The sequence below is a fragment of the Periophthalmus magnuspinnatus genome, chromosome 3 (genome assembly GCF_009829125.3).
Source record: "Periophthalmus magnuspinnatus isolate fPerMag1 chromosome 3, fPerMag1.2.pri, whole genome shotgun sequence".
Lineage (NCBI taxonomy): Eukaryota > Metazoa > Chordata > Actinopteri > Gobiiformes > Gobiidae > Periophthalmus > Periophthalmus magnuspinnatus.
In genome coordinates this window covers 1,671,231-1,695,072 of record NC_047128.1, presented here as the reverse complement: position 1 = coordinate 1,695,072, position 23,842 = coordinate 1,671,231, and the positions used below count along the sequence as shown (strand labels likewise).

The window sequence follows — 23,842 nt, the reverse complement described above, 5'->3', positions numbered from 1 at the left end:
ATCCCATGATCCACAGTGTCAAAAGCAGCACTCAGATCTAACAGGATCAACACTGAGACTTTGTCTGCATCAGTGTTCAGGCGGATGTCATTTGTCACCTTGATAAGAGCAGTCTCAGTGCTGTGGTGGGTCTGAAACCTGAAAACATCAAAGGAGTTGTTCATTTCGAGGAAGTTAATAAACTGTTGGTAAACAACTTTTTCAAGGACTTTGACTAAAAATGGCAGATTTGAGATTGGTCGATAATTGTTCAATATTGTGGCATCAAGACTGCTCTTTTTTAGGAGAGACTTGATAACCGCAGTTTTCAAAGCTCTTGGGAATGTTCCAGATTGAAGTGACATATTAACTATGTGAGTGAGCGATGACAGCAAACTGAGCACAGACTTTAGAAATTTAGTGGGTAACACTTCGAGGCAGCACGTAGACGAACTCAGACTGGTGACAATCTCTTGGACAGTTTTGTCAGTTACAGGTGTAAAGTGAGTCAGCTCTAAGTGTCTAGGTGGGTGCTGGGTTGTTATTTGTGTTGTGGAATTTATGGCATTTTTAATGCCCTGAACCTTGTCATTAAAGAACACTGCAAACTCATTGCACTTAGATGTGGAAATTAGTCTCTAACGGCAGTGGAGCTGGAGGGTTTGTTAATCTGTTTACCGTTGCAAACAGGATATTAGACACACTTGAACCGTTAAATCTGAGCGTTGGAAACCTTTGGAGGATTGTGACCTTTGAAATGTTTGCTGCTTCCTTTTTGACACTCAGGCCACAGTGGGTTCTCAGGCCAGGATATATATATATATATATATATATATATATATATATATATATATATATATATATATATATATATATATATATATATATAACATTAAAGATTTGGCCTGTAACATGTAGCAAAGCATGAATATGCAAAGCTCATTGTGTAAATTGTTTTCCAAATGCATTAATTAACTTAATAATTAATTTATGAGATTTCAGTTAAATAAACACAGAAGAAAAACAAGGTTTAAAAACAAGGTTTAGCCTCACGTATTTTAATATAATTTGGTCATGTTCGGTGGGCTGGATTAACAAGCCCAAAGGGCCGTGTGTGGCCCCCGGGCCGTAGTTTGCCCATGTCTGGTCTATATGAGTCCGCTCCAGTTTCACTGCTGCCTCAGGCTTCAAAATATTTAGAATTATTCATTCCTCTGCTAAATGTCTCTTCTATGGAACCAGGACCTAACATGGGGAATCATTTCAGTTTTCTGCAGGTAAAACCCGGATCATTCTTCCTGAAGATGTGAGACACACCTCGACTTTGACAATGTTTAAATCCAGATTCAAACGGTTCTGTTTATGTGTGACTGAAATGGTTTTATTCTGCCTCTTCTCTTTTAATGTTCATTTTATGATGATTATTTATGTTTTGTCCATCCTTCCATTTCCACGTGTGAGCCAAGACCCACAACATCCAGACCTAAGATACTATTTATGTTTTGAGTTTTTTTTAAATTGTCATTTTCATGTACTTCTTATTCTGTAAAGCACTTTGTACAGAACAATTGGACCACAAAGTAATTCAAATAAACTTTCCTTGCTTGAAAGGGTTTATTTTGTATGGATAGTGACTCAAGTCTGAGTTGATTTCAGGCCATGACTTGCATTTCCCCACCTCTTCCGAGAAGACTGAGTGCATAAAAAGGCTGGTGCAGATGATGAGAGCAGACAGACTCGACACACCCTCTGGACTACGATGATGATCAAAGCTTTTCTTCTGCTCGTGGGGCTGTCAGCTGGTGAGGAATGGACTTTTATGCTGTTGTTGTTGCTTTTAAAAATATATATATATATATTTACTAAATACAAAAATGGCTGCCATATTTGAACTAACTTAATTCTGTTAGCTAATTCTGAATGTAAAAAAAACCTGCTTTTTTGTTCAAATACATATTTGTTGATTTTTATGCAGTGAGTTCTTCTGTGCTCGATCAGTCAGAACAATATAATGTATGTAATGTATTTTTAGATACAATGTATTTTGATTTAAGTCCAGACATAATGTTGATTTTGTCACATCACTGATGTCAGTTTTTTAGATGTGTGATTTCAAATTCACGTAATTTATTAATATTTAGTGAATTTACTTTTAAGTGTGTTTTCGTCTGCAGCCTACTCACTGAAATGCTACGTGTGTGTTGGGGACAAGGACTGCACTAAAACCTTGGACTGTGGCTCAGTCCCCATGGCCGATCGATGCTTCAGTGGTGACAAGGAAGGTAAAAAAAAACCAAAAAAACACAAGGAGCTCAAACTCCATCTGATCTGATGCATTCTGAACTCTTAAAGCCACAGAGGTGTGTGAGTTTTTATTTGGCCCGAGCCCATTCAGGGCGTAGGGCCGATCGCAACGATGAGTCTTCAGTCTGTCTGCACCTGTCTGTCTGCACTGGTGTGTGAGTGTGCATGTGAGTGTGCATGAGTGTGTATGTGAATGTGTATAAGTGTGTATGTGAGTGTGTATGTGAGTGTGCATATGAGTGTGTATGTGAGTGTGCATGTGAGTGTGCATGTGAGTGTGCATGTGAGTGTGTATGAGTGTGTATGTGAGTGTGCATGGGGGTGTGTATGGGGGTGTGTATGTGTGTGTATGTGAGTGTGTGTGTGCGTGCATGTGTGTATGGGTGTGTATGTGAGTGTGTGTGTGCGTGCATGTGTGTATGTGGGTGTGCATGTGAGTGTGCATGTGAGTGTGTATGTGAGTGTGCATGTGAGTGTGCATGTGAGTGTGTATGTGAGTGTGTATGTGAGTGTGTATGTGAGTGTGCATGTGAGTGTGCATGTGAGTGTGTATGTGAGTGTGTATGTGAGTGTGCATGTGAGTGTGTATGTGGGTGTGTATGTGAGTGTGTATGTGAGTGTGTATGTGAGTGTGCATGTGAGTGTGCATGTGAGTGTGTATGTGGGTGTGTATGTGAGTGTGCATGTGAGTGTGTATGTGAGTGTGTGCATGTGAGTGTGCATGTGAGTGTGAGTGTGCATGTGAGTGTGCATGAGTGTGCATGTGAGTGTGCATGTGAGTGTGCATGTGAGTGTGCATGTGAGTGTGTGAGAGTGACTCACTGAAAAACTGTTGGCTAATGCTAATGCTAATGCTAATGCTAATGCTAGCTCATGAGTAATGTTATTTGAGAGGGACGTGTTTAACAGCACAAATCAGCTCATCTGTTGTAGATCCAGATAAGTACAGTTCTTTATCCTCAGATTGTGTTAAAAAGCTCAGATTAAAGTCTAACAGTCTAACACATTCTCCCCAGGGAATGTGGACGACATCATTTCAAATTTGTGACTGAACTCAAATGAATTGTTTTGTTGTTCCTCAGGAGTTTACGCAAGAGGCTGTATTCCCAACGCTCTGTGTAAGAGCCCCTTGAGCTGTTGTGAGGGCGACTTGTGCAATGGGAGCGCCCCCACTGCTCCCACTGTGGTACTGCTGCTCCTCTCCTCCGCCGTTTTCTCCCTGTTCCTCTGAAGGTTCATGGCTTCTCATCGATTTAAAAAGCATGTTTTAAATTCCTCTGCATTAAGTGAACGCCTTAATGAGACGTCCGAGCAACAGCCTAATAAAAGATTTGCTTTGGTCTTTTGCTGTAAACAATTTAATGTCACTGTTGCTTCATTTAAATGCAATAAAAACATTTTTTTTTTAATTCAAATAGCTATAACATTATATGGTTTAGAAAAAAAATAATAAAGAAAATATCCACATACAAAATCAGGACTTATACAAGATGTGTGGAGTATATGTTAGCATACTGCATACTATTGTGTACAACGACAGAGTGTATATATAAATGGACATCGCTAACCTGCTAGCTACTGCGATCCAAACAGGAAGTGATCATGGTGCACTTCCTGCTCCATCGACTCTGGCTCCAATTCACTTTCTGTGTAAAAACTGTCCCCTCTCTCTGTCCCTGCGTCTGTCAGACTCGTCATTTTGGTCTTAAATGTTCGTATTAAACCGCTCTACATGATCCTGGGGTTTTTATGTCACTATTTTGTGTATTGTTTACGTTGGTTGCTATGATACGCGCAGCCGGAATTCCAAATATGCAACTCTGCTCCAAATTCTCCTCTATTCCTGCTCCAGCCTCGATGAGCTTCATGTGGAGCTGAAGCTGTGGTGACGTCACACTCACGTCTTTAAACAGTCTGTGGTGTAAATGTGTGGCTAAAGGGACAAAAAAAAGCTTTACTCACCAACTTGAAGTGTCCCTGATAAAATGTAAACGACTGTGGTCCACTCTGTAACACAAAAAATAAATGTTTGGATTGTTTAAACTTTGATTTTCAAGTTTGCAACGTAGTGCTGTGGTTCAGATGACATCACCACATTCGACAGGCCAAACATATTTAACACAACGACACATAATCATAAACATTAAAGAGGCAGAATAAACCCCTCTCAGTCACAGCAGATAAACAAGAACAGAGTCTGGATTTAAGCACTGTCAAAGTCGAGGTCTGAGTCACATCTACAAGAAGAATGAGCCAGATTTAAACAGAACAAAACTCAAACACTCATTCACCTGGTCTAGTCCTGGTTTAGTCCTGGTTTAGTCCTGGTTTAGTCCTGGTTTAGTCCTAGTTTAGTCCTGTTTAAGTCCTGGTTTAGTTCTGGTTTAGTCCTGGTTTAGTCCTGTTTAAGTCCTGGTTTAGTTCTGGTTTAGTCCTGGTTTAGTCCTGGTTTAGTCCTGGTCTAGTCCTGGTCTAGTCCTGGTTTAGTCCTGGTTTAGCCCTGGTTTAGTCCTGGTTTAGTCCTGGTTTAGTCCAGGTTTAGTCCTGTTTAAGTCCTGGTTTAGTTCTGGTTTAGTCCTGGTTTAGTCCTAGTTTAGTCCTGTTTAAGTCCTGGTTTAGTCCTGGTTTAGTCCTGGTTTAGCCCTGGTTTAGTCCTGGTTTAGTCCTAGTTTAGTCCTGCTTTGATTCACCAGGTTTAGTCCTAGTTTAATCCTGGTTTAGTTCTGGTTTAGTCTTGATTTAGTCCTGGTTTAGTCCTGGTTTAGTCCTGTTTAAGTCCTGGTTTAGTTCTGGTTTAGTCCTGGTTTAGTCCTGATTTAGTCCTGGTTTAGTCCTGGTTTAGTTCTGGTTTAGTCCTGGTTCAGTCCTGGTTTAGTTCTGGTTTAGTCCTGGTTTAGTTCTGGTTTAGTCCTGGTTTAGTCCTGTTTAAGTCCTGGTTTAGTTCTGGTGTAGTCCTGGTTTAGTCCTGATTTAGTCCTGGTTTAGTCCGGGTTTAGTCCTGGTTCAGTCCTGGTTTAGTCCTGGTTTAGTTCTGGTTTAGTCCTGGACTTATGTACTTGTACTTCCTGGTTCTAGTGAGGACCTGATCTGTGTTGAAGTACCTCAGTACTTCATGTACCATAAGTCTTCAGAGTCACATCTTGAGTAGCTGTATTCAGGTGCAGATACTCTTTCATTTGGTGTTATTCTGAATACTTTTACTTTTCTTTTTGTTTGTATAATTTATATTTCCGGTGGTGTATTGTGGTGAGGCAGGTGTGGTTTTAACTTCTCCAAACAGTGATGGAAAATGCAGAACAAACAGTGAAACATGAAGCTGTTTCTCAGGCTTTTGTTGTGTATATTCACCATAATATAACGCAACTCTGTAAAAGTACTCAAAGTATTGTCCCATCACTGAATATAGAGATGGAGTGTTTTGGTTTATTTTTTTCTCATGGCTGATGCCAATGCCGACACATTAGATCTACCAATATGTTGGACCAATTTTGATCATTTTCCCCAAAAATGTGTGATTTGAAATGAAAAGTAGCTTCAATAATGTTGTATGTTTTTGTCTGCTCTGCACAAGTGAGTTTAATAAGGAAAGAGTCTCAAAAGAAGGGTATTAAAGAGGGGTATTTACTTTTATGGGGTATTATTCCTGAAGCACCTTAACATGGTGGAGGGGTTTGAGCACCGGAATGATCCTGGGAGCCATGTTGTCGGGGACTTTGTGCCGCCGGTAGAGTCACCCATGACAAACAAGTTCTAGGGGACGGGTCAGACTAAGAGCGTTTCAGATGCCCGTTATATTGAGTGAAAGCGCCAGGTCAGCTGTGTGGTGGATAATGACAGTGACACCTGGACGGGCGTGACCGGGAAGAACGACCTCCCTGATCTGAACCCGAGTGCTGTTCTCTTATTGGACTTCTGTGCTAGCCAGTCTGTCCATAACAAACACCATGTTCGAACACAAGGGTGTCCATCAGTGGATGTGGCACCAGGTCAGGTCAGAAGCCGAAGATCTGCTTTGTTGTCGTGCGATCTGACCTCCGGCCGCCCGTCTTGGACACTCGGGTGAAGAGAGGGGCTGAGCTGTCAGCCGATCAAGGAGGAAGCTGGACACACCGGGCAGGCTCACAATGTGTTTGGGCAGGCCCAAACACATTGTGAGGGTCTGTTGAGAACGTCTGTTGGAGCCCTCTGTCAGGGGTTCTTCAACCAGCACCTCGGGGAGAACTTCTCCCTGAGAGGCTGGGAACATGGATTTGGAGTGGGCCATGTTCTCCGTCTCTGTTGTCAATGCAACCGCTCATAGCTGTCCTAAGGTCTGAGGAGCTTGTCGCTGCGTCAACCCCTGAACCCGGTGGTCGCCAACGAAAGTAAGGGATGCCGTCAGGCTGAAGCAGCCCAATAGTCAAACCTCAGATTCAGGAGGAGCAGTGTGGTTTTCGTCCCGGTCGTGGAACACTGGACCAGCTCTATACTCTCCATCGGGTCCTCGAGGGCTCATGGGAGTTTGCCACAGTCCACATGTGTTTTGTGGATCTGGAGAAGGCATTCGACCGTGTCCCTCGTAGTGTCCTGTGGGGGGCGCTGTGGGAGTATGGGGTCCGGGGCTCTTTGCTAAGGGCTGTCCGGTCCCTGTATGACCGGAGCAGGAGCTGTGTTCGCATTGCCGGCAGTAAGTCAGACCTGTTCCCAGTGCATGTTGGACTCCGCCAGGGCTGCCCTTTGTCACCGGTTCTGTTCATTATATTTATGGACAGAATTTCTAGGCGCAGTCAGGGGCCGGAGGGGGCCTGGTTCGGAAACCACAGGATTTCATCTCTGCTGTTTGCAGATGATGTTGTCCTGATGGCTTCTTCGAGTCAGGACCTGCAGCACTGGGGCGATTTGCAGCCGAGTGTGAAGTGGCTGGGATGAGAATCAGCTCCTCCAAATCCGAGGCCATGGTTCTCGACCGGAAAAAGGTGGTTTGCTCTCTCCGGGTGGGTGGTGAGTCTCTGCCCCAAGTGGAGGAGTTCAAGTATCTCGGGGTCTTGTTCACGAGTGAGGGAAGAATGGAGTGGGAGATTGACAGGCGGATCGGTGCAGCGTCTGCAGTGATGCGGTCGCTGTATCGGTCCGTTGTGGTAAAGAAGGAGCTGAGCCGGAAGGCGAAGCTCTTGATTTACCGGTCAATCTACGTTCCTACCCTCACCTATGGTCATGAGCTCTGGGTAATGACCGAAAGGACAAGGTCGCATCTATAAGCAGGTGAAATGGGCTTCCTCCGCAGAGTGGCCGGGCGCACCCTTAGGGATAGGGTGAGGAGCTCAGTCACTCAGTCAGCTCGGAGTAGAGCCGCTGCTCCTACATGTCGAGAGGAACCAGCTGAGGTGGCTCGGGCATCTGCTCAGGATGCCTCCTGGACGCCTCCCTAGGGAGGTGTTCTGGGCATGTCCCACCGGGAGGAGGCCCCGGGGAAGACCCAGGACACACTGGAGGGACTATGTCTCTCTGGCCTGGGAACGCCTTGGGGTCCCACCGGAGGAGCTGGAGGACGTGTCCGGGGTGAGGGAAGTTTGGGAGTCCCTGCTTAGACTGATGCCCCCGCGACCCGGCCCCGGATAAGAGGAAAACAATGGATGGATGGATGTATTAAAGAGGGGGTATTTACTTCTATGGGGTATTAACTGTAACACGTAACATATTTAGATTTTTATTAAATTTTTTGTTTTATAAGTTTTACTTTCATTTTTGTCACTCCAAGTCCAAAGCCCCGCCCCCTTCACAGCGCTATCACATCACAATCAGCGTTAATGAAACTACTGCACATCACACCAGGTTTGTGAAGCTGTAGTGTGTTGTTTTGTGTCATGTTTTTGTATATTTATGGAGGATTGTCATGTGGGAGCGTGGGTGACGTAGGCTTGTGGGCGGAGCCTTGGACAAATCTTAGAGCTAACCATAAGGAAAATTTGAATAGGGCCCGGGAGAGATCTCTAGATTACTCAAACATGCATGGATGACTCTAAAACTTCTGCACACGTGTTTTTAATGAGGAACAGCGTTAGAACATGGTACAAAGCTCCAAAAAGTTGATTTTGCAGGATATTTTCTCCTTAATATAAAGTTTGGCTGATAGATAATTTCCAAATGAGACATGACCTTCGGACTTTACCTGGAGGAACCGCCTGAAGGTGCTGAGCGCTCGGCTGCAGGCTGATGTCCAGGTACAACACTGAAGTATTTGTGGAAATTTTGGACTAAATAAAAATACAAAAACATCAGAAACATATTTAAACAAAGACTAAGACTAAGTGACAAACAAACTTATATCGTTTTTAACCTTTGCACAGAACATGAGGTTAATCCAGCTCTGATATATTAACAAAAGTGATTTAAAGAGCCATTTTCAGCAGTCTGTGATTCATGGTCCTGTTTAAGAGTTGGAGTTTCCACAAAAAGGTGGAGCTAACTGAAAAACTGTTGGCTAATGCTTGCTAGCTTGTGACTGACTAATGTTATTTGAAAGGGACTTCTGGAGAATTGTTGTTTGGGAGCATGAGTGACATAAGCCGTGTCCTAAATCAACTGCTGCACCCATCGAAGGACCCGGCCAACAAAGGGTGCTCCTCCGTGGACCACAAAGGCCACGCCACAGAACGTACGTCAACCTCTGTCTGCGCGCTTACGTTACGTCGCTTCTTTTAGCTTTATATTCAAATTTTAACAGTTGAGGTGAGGTAAACCAGTATTTGCATTTAAAAGTGTATTCCGTAGCGGCCGTGGACTCCATTTTCTCCCATAGAAGACGTGACGCGCGGTGCATGATGGGATATAGAAGGGCGCGAAGTCTGCTCGGATGCACACTTCGTTTACGCCGATCTCCATGGAAACGCAGGGCACATCTGTTGGCCGTCGAATTGGGACGCGGCTATAGGCTACAGCTAACCGTAAAGAGGGTTTGAAAAGGGGCCGGGAGAGATCTCTAGATTACTCAAACATGCATGGATGATCTAAAACTTCTTCACACATGTTTTTGATGAAAGAACAACGTTAGAACAAGACAGAAAGCTCCAAGAAGTCGATGTTGCAGAAACTTTCCTCTCTAATATTTTCCTTTCCGTTGTGAAAAAATAATAAAGGACTTACTCCGTAGCCCAGGGCGTCTCCTCCGTGAATGACCGCTACGCTCGCTCCGTCACGCTCAAACCTGGAGATCTCCGACGCTCGGATCTCCTGGTACACGGGGGCGGCCATCTTGTTTTCCCCGGGGAGGTTTAACCAAATCTGCAGCCCCCACACCGGCTCGTCTGAGGTGGGCACCCGGGCGTGGACCAGGCCTCGACCCGCCGTCACCCACTGGAACAGAACACGGACAAACTATCACCAACTCTACGACTCTGGGAACACAGGTTTTAAAGGCACACTGTGTAACTTTTCTTTTGGAAGGCTGGACTCCATGAATACTGTGTTGCTTTGCTTCAAAAGTTCCAGAGTACGGCGTTAAAGTTCATTATAAGTGTTTTTTTTGGGTTAAAATACACTGGAAAAGACGTTTTAACTCTAAGCGGGGTCGCCTCATCACAGATCTAACCTGTAACATGGTTTTTTCCTTGTCTCCATGGAGATAAACAGCACAAGGAAGACAATTTTCGTAAACATTTATTAAAGAAAATACTTATATAACTATTGATACTTTGAAGCTGATGTCATTAACATTCCCTGGAGGTGTGACGCTAACTAGAGGTACTGCTCTGTCTGAGGCTTAGATAATCTGAGCTTTAGAACTGACTTATCTGAACTACAACAGATGAGCTGATTTGTGCTGTTAAAAAAGTCTCTCTCAAATAGCATCACAATCACAAGCTAGCAAGTATTAGCATTAGCCAACAGTTTTTCAGGTAATCACTCTCACATTTTTGTTGAAAATCAAACTCCTAAACAGGATAATTTTATATTTTTTGTCAAACCTTTTTGGTAGTGTTTGCTAATGTGAGCATTGTGTCACCATGGTAACTGCTGAACAGTGTCCCTGTTTCATAACGGATCAATTCAAAATGTTATTAATTGTTTTTAAATGTGTGTGCTCTAAATGTCACAGTTCTGCCTGTTTTCATGTTTATCCTCAGTCCACGTCGTTTCCCAGCCTGTTCCACTCCTTCTTTTCCTACCTTCCTGTTTTTCCCTGCAGCTGTCGTTCATTTGCTCATCAGCTCAGCTCAGCCCATATGCACTCGCTCTGTTCAGTCAGACCCTGTTAGGATGTTGATCAGTCAAGAAAGACACTCAAGCTCTTCATTTGAAACACTTTCGTTTGCATTTCTGCGACTCCGTTTGAAGGACCTGTTTCCGAGTTTGTTTCCCCAAAGACATTTTAGTTCATATGAAATAAGATGTTCATTCCTCAGTTGTTCATTTCCTGATTTGTCATATTAAGACTGACCGGTTTGAAGGACACGCTCTGTTGGATTTACTAAGACTTATGTTTGACTGAACTCTGTGTTGCATTTGAGTCCAGTTTACTATATATGGGTCGTCTTTATTTGAGGGACTTACTCCACCCAGAGCCCTGAGGTCAGAGGTCAGCTAACCAAGACCAGAGTTGACGGAGCCTTTTCTGTGTCTAGACTATGGATACATTTTGTTCACAGTGACTGATATTGTCATTTTCTCATAGTCTCATTTCCACGATGGCGCCACGTACGGTCGCCCTGGTGATTTGGTGCTCCATCCTCACCTCCTCCATCACTGTGTGGTTCACTGGGGCCAGGGACAGAGACTGCAGCACATTGTGTCTCTGCTGAGAAGGTGATTGGCTGCTCCTTCCATCTCTACAGGACCTGTCTCCAGGACTCGGGGGGAGCAGGCCGTAGAGCAGCTGACACTTCACCCTGGACATGGACTATTTGAGCCACTTCCCTCTGGCAGGAGGCTACGGTCCATTGGGACTAGAACCTCTCATCATAAGAACAGTTTGTTCCCCTCTGCAGTTTGTCTCATGACACTTTATAATATCTGCACTAAACTGGACACTTTATAACACCGGTCACTTTAATAAGTCATGTCTGTTGTTCTGATGCTGCTGTTTTTATATTTTCTATCTTTAAGTATTTTAATTGATTTTTAAGCATATCTTTTTAACTTTGTGCATGCCCTTATTTGTATTTGTATTTGTTCAGTGTGTTTTATGTTTTATGTTGCACTTTATCACCGAAGTAAGTTCCTAGTTTGTGAACTGTGTTCACAGACTATGGCAATAAAAGGATTCTGATTCTGATTCTGATTCTGATTCTGATCTTACTCCTTACAAACTAGTAGACAAATGGTGCATGATGTATAAAAAACAAACAAATCAAATTAAAATATTTTATTTCACAATTTCAGAATTTATAACAAATCTTGAATAAAAATAAACTATTTACATATTTATGTATTAGAAAAGGACCTTGTCTGGAGGAGGGGTGGTGGAAATGACACAAATGAAGGACAGGAGAAAGGAGGCTCTGTTTCCTCCCCTGTAGAAGGTTTTATTTTATTTTTATTTAACCTTTATTTTACCAGGTAGGTCGGCTGAGAATCTTGTGATCTACTGAATCAAAGGCTTTAGCCAAGTCCACAAAGACAGACACACAATATTCTTTTTTATCTATGGCACTTATGATGTCATTTAAAACCCTAAGTGTCGCAGAGATACACCCATGGCCAGTTCTAAACCCAGACTGCACGTCCGTAAAGATGCTGTGGGTTTCGAGATATTGTGTAAGCTGTTGATTGATTTAGTTTTTCAGTGACTTTGGAAAGGCAAAGCAGGATGGAGATAGGCCTGTAGCAGTTAAGGTCTAGACTATCACCCCCTTTGAAGAGTGGAGTGATTGCTGCTGACTTCCACTCCAGGGGTAACTCATCGGGTTGTAGTGAGAGGTTAAACAGGTGAGTAATAGGTGCCGCGATGATGGGCGCTGCTAACCGCAGAAAGAAGGGATCCAATGTATCCAGCCCAGCTGCTTTATGAGTGTCCAACTCAAGAAGCTCCCTGAGCACATCATTCTCTTGTAGGAGTTGGAATGTAAAAGGAGGGACGGTTGAAGGGAGGGAGTTATGATTATGATTGACAACGCTTTTAAATTTGACAAATTGACAGCGTGGTCAGAGCAAGCTTTTTTCAGCTACGTCTTTTAACAAAAGTTAAGCAATTTTTAAATCGCAACGACCTTGAGAAAACAATTCATGCTTTTATCAGCTCTAGAATAGATTATTGTAATTCACTTTATGTTGGTGTCTCTCAGTCGTCCCTGAGTTGCCTCCAACTTGTGCAAAATGCTGCAGCACGATTTTTAACCAACACATCCAGACGCCAACACATCACCCCAGTCCTTTATTCACTCCATTGACTTCCTGTTTCTTTTAGAGTTGATTTTAAAATTTTACTTTTTGTTTTTAAAGTTCTTAATGGCCTCGCCCCGCCCTATCTGGCTGAACTGTTGGTCCGAAATCCAAACCGGGCCTTGAGGTCATCTAATCAACTCCTTTTGGAAGTTCCAAAAACTAAATCCAAACACTGGGGTGATCTTCTCTGTGGCTGGGCCCAAACTCTGGACAAACTGCCTCCTGATGTGCGCACCATTACTGACTTCGGTCTTTTTAAATCCAGGCTTAAAACATATTTATTCAGACTGGCTTTAACACTTAGTAATGTTGTGACACATTATCATTATTTATAATTTGTTGTATTAATGTATTTTATTCTATTTTATTCTCCTATTTTACAGTTTTAATATGATTTTAACTTGTTTTAATTTGATTTTACTGGAAAGCACTTTGGTCACCTTGAGTGTTGTAAAGTGCTCTATAAATAAATGTTGATTGATTGATGATTAGGTAATAAGTCAGAGGAACTGACCAAAGCAGTGGGCGTGGCAGTACTGAAGGCATGACCAGCTTGGATGAAATGTTTGAGCATATTTACCATGGTGGCCTTGTCTGAAACTATAATCTCCTCGGATTTAATTGCAACTGGCAAATGTGCAGATGAATTTTTATTTTCCATAGTTTTAACTGTCTGCCAGAATTTTCTAGGGTTTGAGCTACATTTTAGGAATTGATTTTTATAGTATTGTCGTGATTCCTGTTTTGCTGTCCTTGTGTTCTAGTCTGGGTGGAGTCCTGACTCCTCCTGCGCGCACCTGCTTCCCATCAACGCAATCAACACCACCTGCCGTGGATAAGAGGGGCCAGGACCAGTCACTCGGCGCCGGAACGTCCGCGCGCTCCACGTGAATATGCTCATGGCTTAACACTTTTTGATCTTTTGCATTCCCTTGTCTCATTGGAACTTTTTTACTCTGCTCCAGAAATCCACCCAAGAACCAGCTCCGGATCTCTCCAGTCCGTGCACCTCTGTCCTGGTATGGTCTTGTGTTCCCTCTGTTTCGTCGTGCACTTGTGTTTCTCCACACTCACGGACCTGCACCTACGCTCCCCAGCTACTCTGGACTATGAACTATGATTTATGAACTATTACCTCTGTGATCACTTAGTGTGAATAAAGACATTGTTAAACTTTGAGTCTCGCACCTTTGGTCCCTACGCCTCACTGGTTACGACAAATATTCAGATTTTGCCTTTCTGATTGTGTGCAACGATTCCTGGCTGATCTGAAGGACTGCCAGTCAATAAGGGTCTTGGATGCCCTAGCTTTGTGCCAGAGTGTGTTTGAGATGGATCAGCTCAGTCAGCTCAGAGCTGATCCAGGGGCTGAAACGATTTTTAATTCTGACCATTTTTAAGGGGCATGTCTGTTCAGGATAGAGATGAATGTGTTTTTGAAATGAGACCATGCATTCTCAACAGACAGAATAAGGTTAATTCTGTGCCATTTTTCTTCTGCCGGATCATGCAAGAAGGCTCGCTCATTAAAGTTTTTAAGGTGCCACCTCAGTCTACACAGTATGGTCCAAATTTTCCAAATTTATATAAACAGAACTGTTTTCATGTAATAATTTAAGAATCTGAGATTTTACATATTCCTTCAAATGAGATGGCACCTTCTGCAGGAGAGGAAGCAGAGACAAAAGAAAGTGCTGATCCTCAGACTGAGCAGGAGGAGGAGGAGGGGGAGGTGGAGGAGGCCGGTCCCGGAGTGCCGCCAGTAGGTCTCGTATCTGGTGGGCGACGACTCCAGGAACCTCTTCTTTGCTCTCCTCTTTGTTAGGCCTGTAAAACAAAAAGTGTTATGAGAATGATGTTTAAACAATATGTACATTTAATGGAAAATTGAAGACTGAAGTTGCACATTGAACTTCAAAACAACCTCATACAGTTTTATAAATCCTGACTACAGCTTAATGCCTTTACACACCTGTGGGTGCAGCAGAAGAGCCTGCCCTGAAGAAGCAGCAGCAGACACATGTAGGAGGTGGAGTCTCTGGCAGGTGATTCTCAACTGTTTCTGTCATGTTTCTGCCACCTCTGCTGCTGTGACCTGTTGCTCCTCTTCTTCATCCAGCGGTGGCTCCTCCTGCTCCTCTTTTCCACCCAGCGGCGGTTTCTCCACCTCTGCTGCTGCGACCTGCTCCTCTACTCCATCCGGCGGCGGTTTCTCCACCTCTGCTGCTGTGACTGGCTCCTCGTCTCCACCCAGCGGCAGCCCCTCCATCTACGCTGCTGTTACTGGCTCCTCTGCTCCACCTGGCAGTGGCGCCTGTTCCACCCCTGATGGCGTGCCGTCCATCAGTGTGGATGAGGTGCGTATTGAGCTCAGGAGGCTCCACGGTCGGAAACCTGCTGATCCTGATGGAATATCACCTCGGCTGCTGAGAGAATGTGCGTCGGAGTTGGCTGTGCCTCTTCACACCATCTTCAACAAGAGTCTTCGAACTGGATGTGTCCCTGCCTTGTTGAAGACCTCATGCCTTGTCCCAGTGCCCAAGGTGACAAGGCCTGCAGGGATGAAGGACTACAGACCAGTTGCCCTAACATCAGTTATAATGAAGACTTTTGAGAGGCTGCTACTCCGGCAGCTCAAACCTCAGGTGGAGGGGGCGCTGGACCCCCTTCAGTTTGCCTATCAGGACAGCATGGGAGTGGACTATGCAATCCTGTATATGGTCCATAGGGCGCTCTCCTTTCTGGATGGAGCTGGTGGCTATGTGAGGTTGATGTTTTTTGACTTCACAAGTGCCTTTGATACAATCCAGCCTCAGCTGCTGAAGGGGAAGCTCGAGAGGATGGGAGTGGATCCTGTTTTTGTTCGATGGATCCACAACTATCTGACTCTCAGGTCACAGTATGTCCGGCTGGGTGACTGTGTATCTGGGATACTGACGAGCAACACCAGTGCACCACAGGGAACTGTACTATCGCCCTTTCTCTTCACACTTTACACTGCTGACTTTGCCTATACATTTGCAGCTTGTCATGTCCAGAAGTACTCGGACGACACCGCTATTGTGGCGTGTGTAAAGGGAAGAGACGAGAGTGAGTACAGGGAGCTCATCACCAGATTCACCTCCTGGAGCAGGGAAAATGGTCTTATGTTGAACACCTCAAAGACCAAGGAGATGATCATTGACTTTGGTAGGAAGCCCGTCCACCAACCAGTGATCATTGATGGAGAGAGGATCGAGGTGGTTGACACCTATAAGTACTTGGGTGTGCACCCTGACCATAAACTGGACTGGTCAGAGCAGGCTCGGGCTCTGTATAGGAAAGGACAGAGTAGGCTGTTTTTCCTAAGAAAGCTTAGGTCCTTTGATGTGTGTGCCGACATGTTGTTCCTCTTTTATCAGTCTGTTGTGGCAAGTGCTGTCTTCTTTGGTGTTGTCTGTTGGGGTGGCAGTATAACCACAAGGGACTGCAGTCGTTTGGACAGACTGATAAAGACGTGTTCATCTGTGATCAGGAGGAGGGTGGACTCTGTGGGAGCTGTGGTTGAGAAGAGGATGAGGGCTTTAATGCAGGGCATCCTGGACAATTCCAGGCATCCCTTGCATGACATTATGTCTGCATGGAGAAGCTCACGGAGTAACAGGTTCCTCTCACTGAGCTGCAGGACAGTGCGCTTTTCGAGGTCGTTTGTCCCTTCAGCTATCAGGCTGTTTAACAGATCTGCCTGATATGAACCTCTTCTATATGATGAGCACTTTATACTATTGATAGTAATATTTTATTGTTTTTACTGTTATTATTGTGTGTGTTTGTGCAAGTGTGTGTTTGCTGCCGGACACCTGAATTTCTCCCTTGGAGATTAATAAAGTTTCTATCTATCTATCTATCTATCTATGATAATAAAGAAATATTCCACAGCAGTTCTATTTTTGCTTTGTATATTTTATTGTACACTGAATTATCATTACTCAGTTCCTACTCTTATTATTGCAACAAAGCATAGACAACAAAACAGACAGGTTGTATGTACATCATTTTCCAATGTCTGACTGAACTAAACACACCTCCTGCATGTGACGGCCCTGCTCCTCCTGCTCCTCTTGCTCCTCCTGCTCCTCCTGCTGCTGCTTCTTCAGGTTCTTCAGGACGGTCCCCTGGGGCCTGCATCTCCTCGACCCTCGGCGTGTTCCTGCTCGTCTCACGAGGGGAAATGAAGGGGTCGAGGAATGTCAGGACCCCAGAAAACTGCCACTTTTTGGCTGACCCTGCTGCTGACCCACTCCTCTTTTCTTTCTCCTTTCTCCTCTCCTTCATATAGGTGTCCTTCAGACTCTTCCACCGCTTCTTCCATATGTCCACTGAATAAATACATAAACTCATCAGCTACAAACAAGTGCCAACAGCAACTTAATGATGCTGCACGGGCCTAAAGGGCAAATATTTTACTGCTCTGAAGTTGTGATAACTTACCAGACACACTGAGCTCCTCACTGATCGTCCTCCAGGTGAGGTCCTTTTTCTGCCGGTCTTTGTAGTCTGCCAGCGTCACATTATAAAGCAAACGGCAACAACAAGTCTGTCGTCCATTGTTGGTGTGGCTCCCGGTGTTCCGAATGACCTGTCGACGTCACTGGTCTCTGATTGGTTGAAGCTGCGCGTCCAGAGCGTCCAGGCGTCAAGACGCCACAAAAGTTCATATATTTGAACACAAGACGCGCCGTGGCCAAGACGCACGTCCACTATTGACTTTGCATGTAAACCCGACGCTCCTGACGCCCCGGTGTGAACGCACCGTCAGACTAGACAGAAAACCCACCTCTTCTCCCTGGTATTTAACACTAGACAACACACACACAGGTGTTTTATTGTTCTTTTCCTGTGTACCGTGTTGTATGTTTGCTTTGTGTTGACTTTTATGTGAAGCGCTTTGGTCAGCCGGAGTTGTTTTAAATGTGCTTTAAAAATAAACTTGAATTGAACATTTGGCCATAGACATCCATATAGAACACCCCCAGTGTGACCTCACTGCAAAGTATCAACTGCGTGAGGAGCTTTGGCCCTTGTTCACTGTGGTCTGTGGACTTGTCTGTGGGGTTTCCACTGTGTCTCATCTGCTGTTGTCTCCAGTTTCAGCCTTAACAGCCTGTAATGGCCCTCCTATTGTTCTTTGTTTCTTTTTGTTTGTTTGTTCTTTTTTTGAGGAAAGACAATCCTTCCTTTAACAGGAATGAGGGCCTGAGACATAATATCTCACCGATCTATAGATCCATCCTGAGACCCAAAGCAAACAAAAAACAAAGAACAAGAGGTGGCCTTACAGGTTGAATCGGGCCTTTAAGGCTGAAACTGGACAAAAGCTGTTTACAGTTTCAGTGTCGTTAGCGCCTCCTTCACACAGATATAAGGCAGTGTCCAGCTGAAGAGGAGACTACTCACATCTCAGGGGTCAGGGGTAGTCCATGGGACTGGACTGTGGTCTCTCCACTGAGGACGAGTCAGACTGATTTAGTTTTTGCCCTGTGGTTTGTGGATTATGGACATGCGTGATTATGAACTGTAATTATTTTGAACTGAACTAAATCCTAAAAAAGAAATGAACTGAACTCTCAGACAAAGTCAAAGTATTTGACAAGGGACTGCCTTTCTTTCTGTTATTTAAAAAGGTTTTATTTTGTTATTCAATTTTATTTAATTAAAGAATACCTCAAATACCTAATTTTGGGACTTTTTTCCAAATCCATTTCCTTTTCCTTCAGTCAAATCTGTTTTGTCGTGTGCAGCTCTCTGAGCTGATCAGCTCCCCTGTGGACAGTCCTGATGCTTTGATCGTCATAAACGATCAACCAACTAAAAATATAATGGTGTTTACAGAAAACTAGGAGAGATCTTCACTCACTTATTTTATTCATAAATTATCTGTCAAACGTTGTTTTCCAGAGCAATGTGATTTATTTTATTTTTAATTTTCAATGTAAATCTTTAACGTATCTGAGCATCAATAGAACTGGTTTATAAATCCATTTAAAAGAGCAGAATCAGCTGAACTTGTCTGTGGTGACAGTCGTGAGTTTAACCGTTAGAGACGGAAACTTTTCTGGTTCAAAAAACCTCAAGGTTCAAAACTGAAACTGTGACGCGGTTAAGGGGAAAGTCACATGACCAGCTTCAGTTTTATTTATCTTTAAATGTGGTGAGGCGGGTTTGTCTGTAGAGCACAGTTTGTACCAAAGTCATTCAAAGAGGTTTACAGAATCAGAACGACATTAAAATCACAATACAACAAATCGAAACATAAATAATCATCATAAAAGTAACATTAAAAGAGAAAAGACAGAATAAAACTCTTTCAGTCACAGCAGATAAACAGTCTCACATCTTCAGGAAGATTATTCCAGGTTTTAACTGCACAAAACTCAAACACTGATTCACCAGGTTTAGTCCTGGTTTAGTCCTGGTTTAGTCCTGGTTTAGTCCTGGTTTAGTCCTGGTTTAGTCCTGGTTTAGACCTTGACCTCTGAGCCACAGGAGCCACAGACCTGAGCCACAGGACACACGTGTGAAGTACTTCCTGGTTCTAGTCCTGACCCGAGCAGCAGTGTTCTGGATGTTCTGTTCTGTGTTAAGGCTCGTTTGGAGAGGCCAGTGATCAGGACGTTACAGTCGTCTAATCTACTGGAGACAAATGCAGGATAAGTCTCTCTAAGTCTGGCTTTGACAGTTTACCTTTGATTTTTTTAGATGTAAAAAGCTGCAGATGTTACTGATTTGATGTGTCTGTTAAAGTTCAAGTCTGAGTCCATTATTACCTCTAGATTTCTCGTCTGATTTGAAGGTTTTAGAGAGAGAGACTGGAGGTGACGCTGACACTTTCTCTATGTTTCTGTGGGACAAAGATGATGACTTGAGTCTTGTCTGAGTTTATCTGGAGAAAGTTGTTTTTCCTCCACACACTGATCTGTTGATGCAGTGAGTGAATCCACTGGTCCATATTCACCTGCTGCAGTGAGACATAGATCTGACTCGTCTGCAGAGTTGTGGTAGGACACATTATTGCTGCATATTAAATAATAAGTGAAAAACAGGGGTCCCAGAATTGACCCCTGGGGCACCCCACAGGTCAGGGACATTTTCTAATTTCAACAAAGTACTCCCTGTTTTCTAGATAAGACTTGAACCAGTTTAGTGCCGTACGACAGATGCCCTCCCAGTCCTCTAGTGCCACGATCCACAGTGTCAAAGGAAACACTCAGATCTAACAGGATCAACACTGAGACTTTGCCTGCGTCAATATGACAAAACATTTACACTCGTCTCTCTGTATTCAGACCAGGTCTATTTATAAAAACATACATTTAAACAGGCCTTTCAATCAAAAAACAGATCCAGAGCATTTCTTTAAATATAAACACTGTAATATTTCCCAAAGTCAGGGTGAGATACCTGCACATCTCCAGGCTCCAACCGTCCTATGTTTCCAAAGCAGTCCTCGTCCTCAGTCGCCCCCTCCCAGATGTACGTCACCTGGGACAGTGTAAAAACAGAACATGTTAGTGAGTACATTAAACAAAATCCCAGAGTGCTACAATAAAAGAACATTAAAATACTAATCGCTAAATAAAAAGGTCTTTAAATTTAGCTTTAAAAAAGTCCAGTTGCGGCGCAGCTGAAGAGAAGACTCGATTTCCTGAGCTTCATTAGGATTCTCTTCTGAACGTATTGCAGTTTTTGAATGTCCTCGGCAGGTATCCCAACAAAAAGTCCAACCTCGAGGAGATAAAGGCGTGGACGAGTTTCTCTGCGTCTGGGAGGTTTAGAAGGGGGCGGAGTTTGGAGATGTTCCGTAGATGGTGAAGCGATGATTTACACAGGAGTTTTATGTGATGACTGAGAATCCAACCGAACCCCCAGGTTAGAGACTGAAGAGGTGACATAACCAAGGGGCAGCATGTAGATGGTAAGAAGTATAATGTTGTTACCTTCTCAAAAACACAGAACTGTTCCACCTCGTGATGTCATCAATTGGTAGTTTTCAAGTGAACAGCTCCTTTTACCTTTAGTTCAGTAGAAATAAGTGGCAATTCCATGACTGAAATGATTGTAGAAATGAAGATGTGTGGAGTTTAAAAACACAGTGGAGCACTTCCTGTATCACCACATGATGACATCACAAGGTGGAACAGAGTGTTTTGTGTTTGAGAGAAGAACTCGGCCTAAATATGCACGTTTTTGTTTTTTTGTTTTTTGTATGTGTGTGTTAAACATGTGTGGATGAAACAAAACAGAAGTGTTGAAGGTAACGCAAAGGGCAAAGGGCGAGCACTTAGCAACGCTGTCAATCAAACCTGTTGCTAACGCTAGCGGCGATGAGCTCGGGGAGAGGAGGCGTCTGGTCTGTTATTAATGTTCATATCTTGATTTGCAAACACTTCAGGATCGTGTAGAGCGGGTTACCACGAACACGCTCACTTCCTGTTTGGAACGCGGCGGCGGTTAGCGGGTTAGCTATGTCCAGTTATATAAACAGTCTGTGGTGGCGCTACAGCTGATTGAAAACAGAGACTTTCCGAGCACTCGAGCCTGGAATGCAGAACAGCACAGGATTATTTAAGAGTTTGTGGTTTCGGCTGTGAGCTAAACCTTCACTAGAAACATTTAGATGATTTTAACTAAAGGTAAAAGGAGCTGTTGACTTGAAAACTACCACTTCGTGACATCACAAGGTGGAACAGAGCGTTTTGAGCTTTGGAAATTCAGACAAACTAATAATAAAGGGTGACTTAAACACCTGTGAATGAACAAAACACAACTCCACGTCTGTTTTTGTGAAGGTGACAACATAATAACGTGACATAATCCAGCTCTATTAGTGAAGTATGTGGGGTAACCCGTCGTGTTTTATCGTCTTTGTACTCACCGTCTCCACGCCTCTGTGCGGATGCTCTGAAATGACGCCCGGTTTTCTGATGGTGAATTCCTCAAACTTCACAAACGGATCCAGACACCCCAGCTGCAAATGGAGACCACCAAGGACACGGTTTATTCAGTCTCAAACTCAAATTATCTAGAGGCTTTGTTAAAATCTTCTCAAACGTCATCGCTGTTTTCAAAATATATGAAGAAATATGCCAATTCTTGCTGACATACATCGTTATTTGTTGAATCTTTTGTGACGGGAGTAAACGGCGCGATTGCCACACTAACTTTAAACTGTGATATTGTCCTGCGGGCCACAAAATATCATCTCGCGGGCCGCAATTTGCCACTGGGCCGCATGTTTGAGACTCCTGTTCTAGAGCGAGTGAGCGTTCAAGCGGCTCTATACTTTACAGATTCCTCATGAGAAATACATCAGATATTTATAGTCCACTTTACGAACATGTGAGTCTGATTGTCGAGTTCATGTGGGCGTGATTGACAGGTGGATTAGCCAATCAGGGACACGCGTCACACGTCCGCCGTCCTTATTGGAAAGAATTCACCTTATTCCGGAAATTGTCTTGGACAGCACAATAAGATAAATTTTAAAAGTGCTGTACCTGAGAAAACGTGAAAAACAGAAGTATTTCCACAGGAGTTTAGATGTTTTCTCGTCTGTTTTTACGTTTCCCGTGACGCCGCCGTCGCCGTCGCCATCGGAGTTGTTTTATTTTACGTGGAGCTGCTGATCTTGACGGTAAAAAAGTTCTATCGGGACAGAGTCGTTTAAAGCCTCCAGAAAATGTTTGAGCCAAATCTGCATATTTTATATCAGAGTTTAGCGGCGAAACTTTTCCCAAATAACCGGAAATGGCAGCGCGAAGAAAGCGCCGTTTACTGGCGTTTAGAGGTAAAAGGGGCGGAGTAAAGTCAATAAAGGAAATAAATATCACACGAGGCTGAAAAACATGGAGGATTTCTGCAGAATCTGTTAATCTGACGTGAGAGAAATGTGATTTTATTTGTAAATCAAAGGCGACCAATGAGCTGCTTCGTTTCACATGTGTTTTTGAAATGGACGCATCTGATTGGACGATTCCGTTTGACCAAGTTTGAGACACGACGGACTAAAAAACAGTAGGTTTTGCCAGGTTAGCATGTTCTGGGTTAAAAACTGGAGAACGTGCAAACTCCGAACACAGAAAGACACAGGCAGCCGGGGAATTGAACCTGGAACGTTCTGGTTGTGGGGCGAGAAGCGCGAGCCGTAGCCTCTCAGTCACTTCGCAGACACGGCGTTGTACGTGAAACAGTCAAATATACGACCAATTTGGGTTTCTGTCAGACTGAAACATCACCACAACCCAAAGCTTTGACCGGAATCTCACAGCTACATGAAATAAAGTCACATCAGGAAACTTTCTCTTACCTCGGCCCCGTTCACGACGTGGCTCATCGAATCGGCGTCTTCGCTTTCGACAGAAGAGCGTCGTAATCTCTGAACACGTCGGATTTTCATTTTTATCTGAAACCTGCCACGAAAAGTCCTGAAGTCTGACGTCGGCGGTGAAGCTGTGAGCTCCTCGTCCTGTTCAACCACTTTTACCTGTAATTCCACTTTCACAACCGTCTGATCGGAGCGTTTACACGGACACGATCCGAGCTGCTCGCCTGAGGAGGTGGTCCCTGTGACGCTCAAGGACACGGACTTTGGAATCGTCTTGGTTTTTAGCCGATTTTTGACATAAACCAGTTAATTGGTGAAATAAATCAAACTTTAAAAAATACATTTACCAAAACTGACGTGAATGTGATTAATTTGAGTGATTTGATGCAGATTTGGTTTTGGAGGGTTGTTTTCTGTTGTGACCATAGACTTTTTATATAAATGGATGTAGCTAACGAGCTAGCCCCCGTGTTCCAAACAGGAAGTGGTCATGGTGCACTTCCTGCTCCATCGACTCTGGCTCCGATTCACTTTCTATTGAAAAAAGGTGTTCGCTCTCTCTGTAACTGCTGCTGTCAGACTAAACCAGGACTGAACCAGGACTAAACCAGGACTGAACCAGGACTGAACCAGGTCTAAACCAGGACTGAACCAGGACTGAACCAGGACTGAACCAGGACTGAACCAGGTCTAAACCAGGACTGAACCAGGACAGGCAGACTGCAGGTCTAACACATTCATTTGCAGATAAAGGTCACCCGGGACAGGGGAGGGGTCATCCAGGACAGGTAAGTACAGGTATTTAACTTTAGTTGTATAAACTCTGCTATGGAGTTG

At 43.9% G+C, this 23,842-nt stretch overlaps 2 protein-coding genes across 2 annotated transcripts in view; one reads left to right on the top strand and one right to left on the bottom strand.

The window, feature by feature from the left end:
- pir (pirin) overlaps nt 1-23,077 on the bottom strand; it is a 28,753-nt gene extending 5,676 nt beyond the window's left edge. The window contains exons 1-5 of the mRNA XM_055232543.1: nt 22,988-23,077; nt 21,557-21,649; nt 20,083-20,163; nt 9,406-9,615; nt 4,195-4,290 (exon numbers count right to left, since the gene is read on the bottom strand). Of these exons, the coding sequence (XP_055088518.1) occupies nt 4,195-4,290; nt 9,406-9,615; nt 20,083-20,163; nt 21,557-21,649; nt 22,988-23,077 (570 nt within the window). The remainder of the gene's footprint in view (nt 1-4,194; nt 4,291-9,405; nt 9,616-20,082; nt 20,164-21,556; nt 21,650-22,987) is intronic.
- LOC117391666 (ly-6/neurotoxin-like protein 1) lies at nt 1,690-4,192 on the top strand. Its single transcript, XM_033989534.2, has 3 exons — nt 1,690-1,781; nt 2,154-2,261; nt 3,366-4,192. Exons 1-3 carry the CDS (start codon nt 1,739-1,741, stop codon nt 3,512-3,514), a joined length of 300 nt encoding a protein of 99 aa, XP_033845425.1. The 5' UTR covers nt 1,690-1,738; the 3' UTR covers nt 3,515-4,192.
- Nucleotides 23,078-23,842: the final 765 nt, after the last annotated feature.

Excerpts from the sequence above, each read along its gene's own strand:
- LOC117391666 (XM_033989534.2), top strand. The coding sequence starts at position 1,739 with ATGATGATCAAAGCTTTTCTTCTGCTCGTGGGGCTGTCAGCTG. Across the intron at positions 1,782-2,153 it reads GCTCGTGGGGCTGTCAGCTG|CCTACTCACTGAAATGCTAC; the intron begins GTGAGGAATGGA and ends TTTCGTCTGCAG. Across the intron at positions 2,262-3,365 it reads CTTCAGTGGTGACAAGGAAG|GAGTTTACGCAAGAGGCTGT; the intron begins GTAAAAAAAAAC and ends GTTGTTCCTCAG.